Genomic DNA, 647 nt, shown 5'->3' with positions numbered 1-647 from the left:
TGGGGAAGGGAAGGTAATCATCGTACGACGCCTGTGGGTAGTTGGTATACTGGGACATACCGACGGGGACAGGCTGGTTGGGCGGTGGCGGGGACAGCATATCGAATGGCATGGCTTGGAAACTCGGAGCGGTGGACGTGGGCGGAGTAGTCGACGTGGAGGGCGGCGGCGCACAGGCAGAGGGGGACAACACGGCGGTGCCAGTGGGTGCACCAGCAAATTCAGACCCCTTCTCTGGGCCTTGCCCTACACCAGCACTTAAGCCCCGGCCCATAGGCATCTGACCATAATCATCCGTGTTATACATCGGTTCGGGCTTCACGTAAGATGAACTTGAAGTTGAACCCTGAGGGGGCAATGGGTAGGTAGGGTTTTCTATCTTGGGGGTCTTCAGTTTCTTGCTACTAGGGGTCTTCTCTGCTTTGTCGGTCTTCTCCGTCTTCACCTTCAGCTCGAGATCAGGGAAGCAGACCTCGCTGTCATCGAGCGTCTTAATCTTTCCAACCAAGAAGTCCCGCAGCCTCCTCAGCGCCACATAAAACGGAACCTTGTCAATAGCCCTAGGAAGCTGGGAGCATCGAGCACTGGAGGAGGGCATCACAAAGATTGTCTGTAAAAAAAAGAAAAAAAAAATATATATATATATA

General features: G+C 53.5%; 1 protein-coding gene across 1 annotated transcript in view; it reads right to left on the bottom strand.

Annotated features, from left to right (window-relative positions):
- Window positions 1-4: 4 nt before the first annotated feature.
- LOC106876312 (uncharacterized) overlaps window positions 5-647 on the bottom strand; it is a gene marked incomplete at its 3' end in the record, with an annotated part of 4458 nt that continues 3815 nt past the window's right edge. Inside the window, exon 3 of the mRNA XM_052978095.1 lies at window positions 5-630. Within this exon, the coding sequence (XP_052834055.1) occupies window positions 5-630 (626 nt within the window). The remainder of the gene's footprint in view (window positions 631-647) is intronic.

Source organism: Octopus bimaculoides, chromosome 30, assembly GCF_001194135.2.
Source record: "Octopus bimaculoides isolate UCB-OBI-ISO-001 chromosome 30, ASM119413v2, whole genome shotgun sequence".
NCBI lineage: Eukaryota > Metazoa > Mollusca > Cephalopoda > Octopoda > Octopodidae > Octopus > Octopus bimaculoides.
Note: the sequence above shows the minus strand (reverse complement) of the source record. Positions and strands in the feature narration are given on the sequence as shown.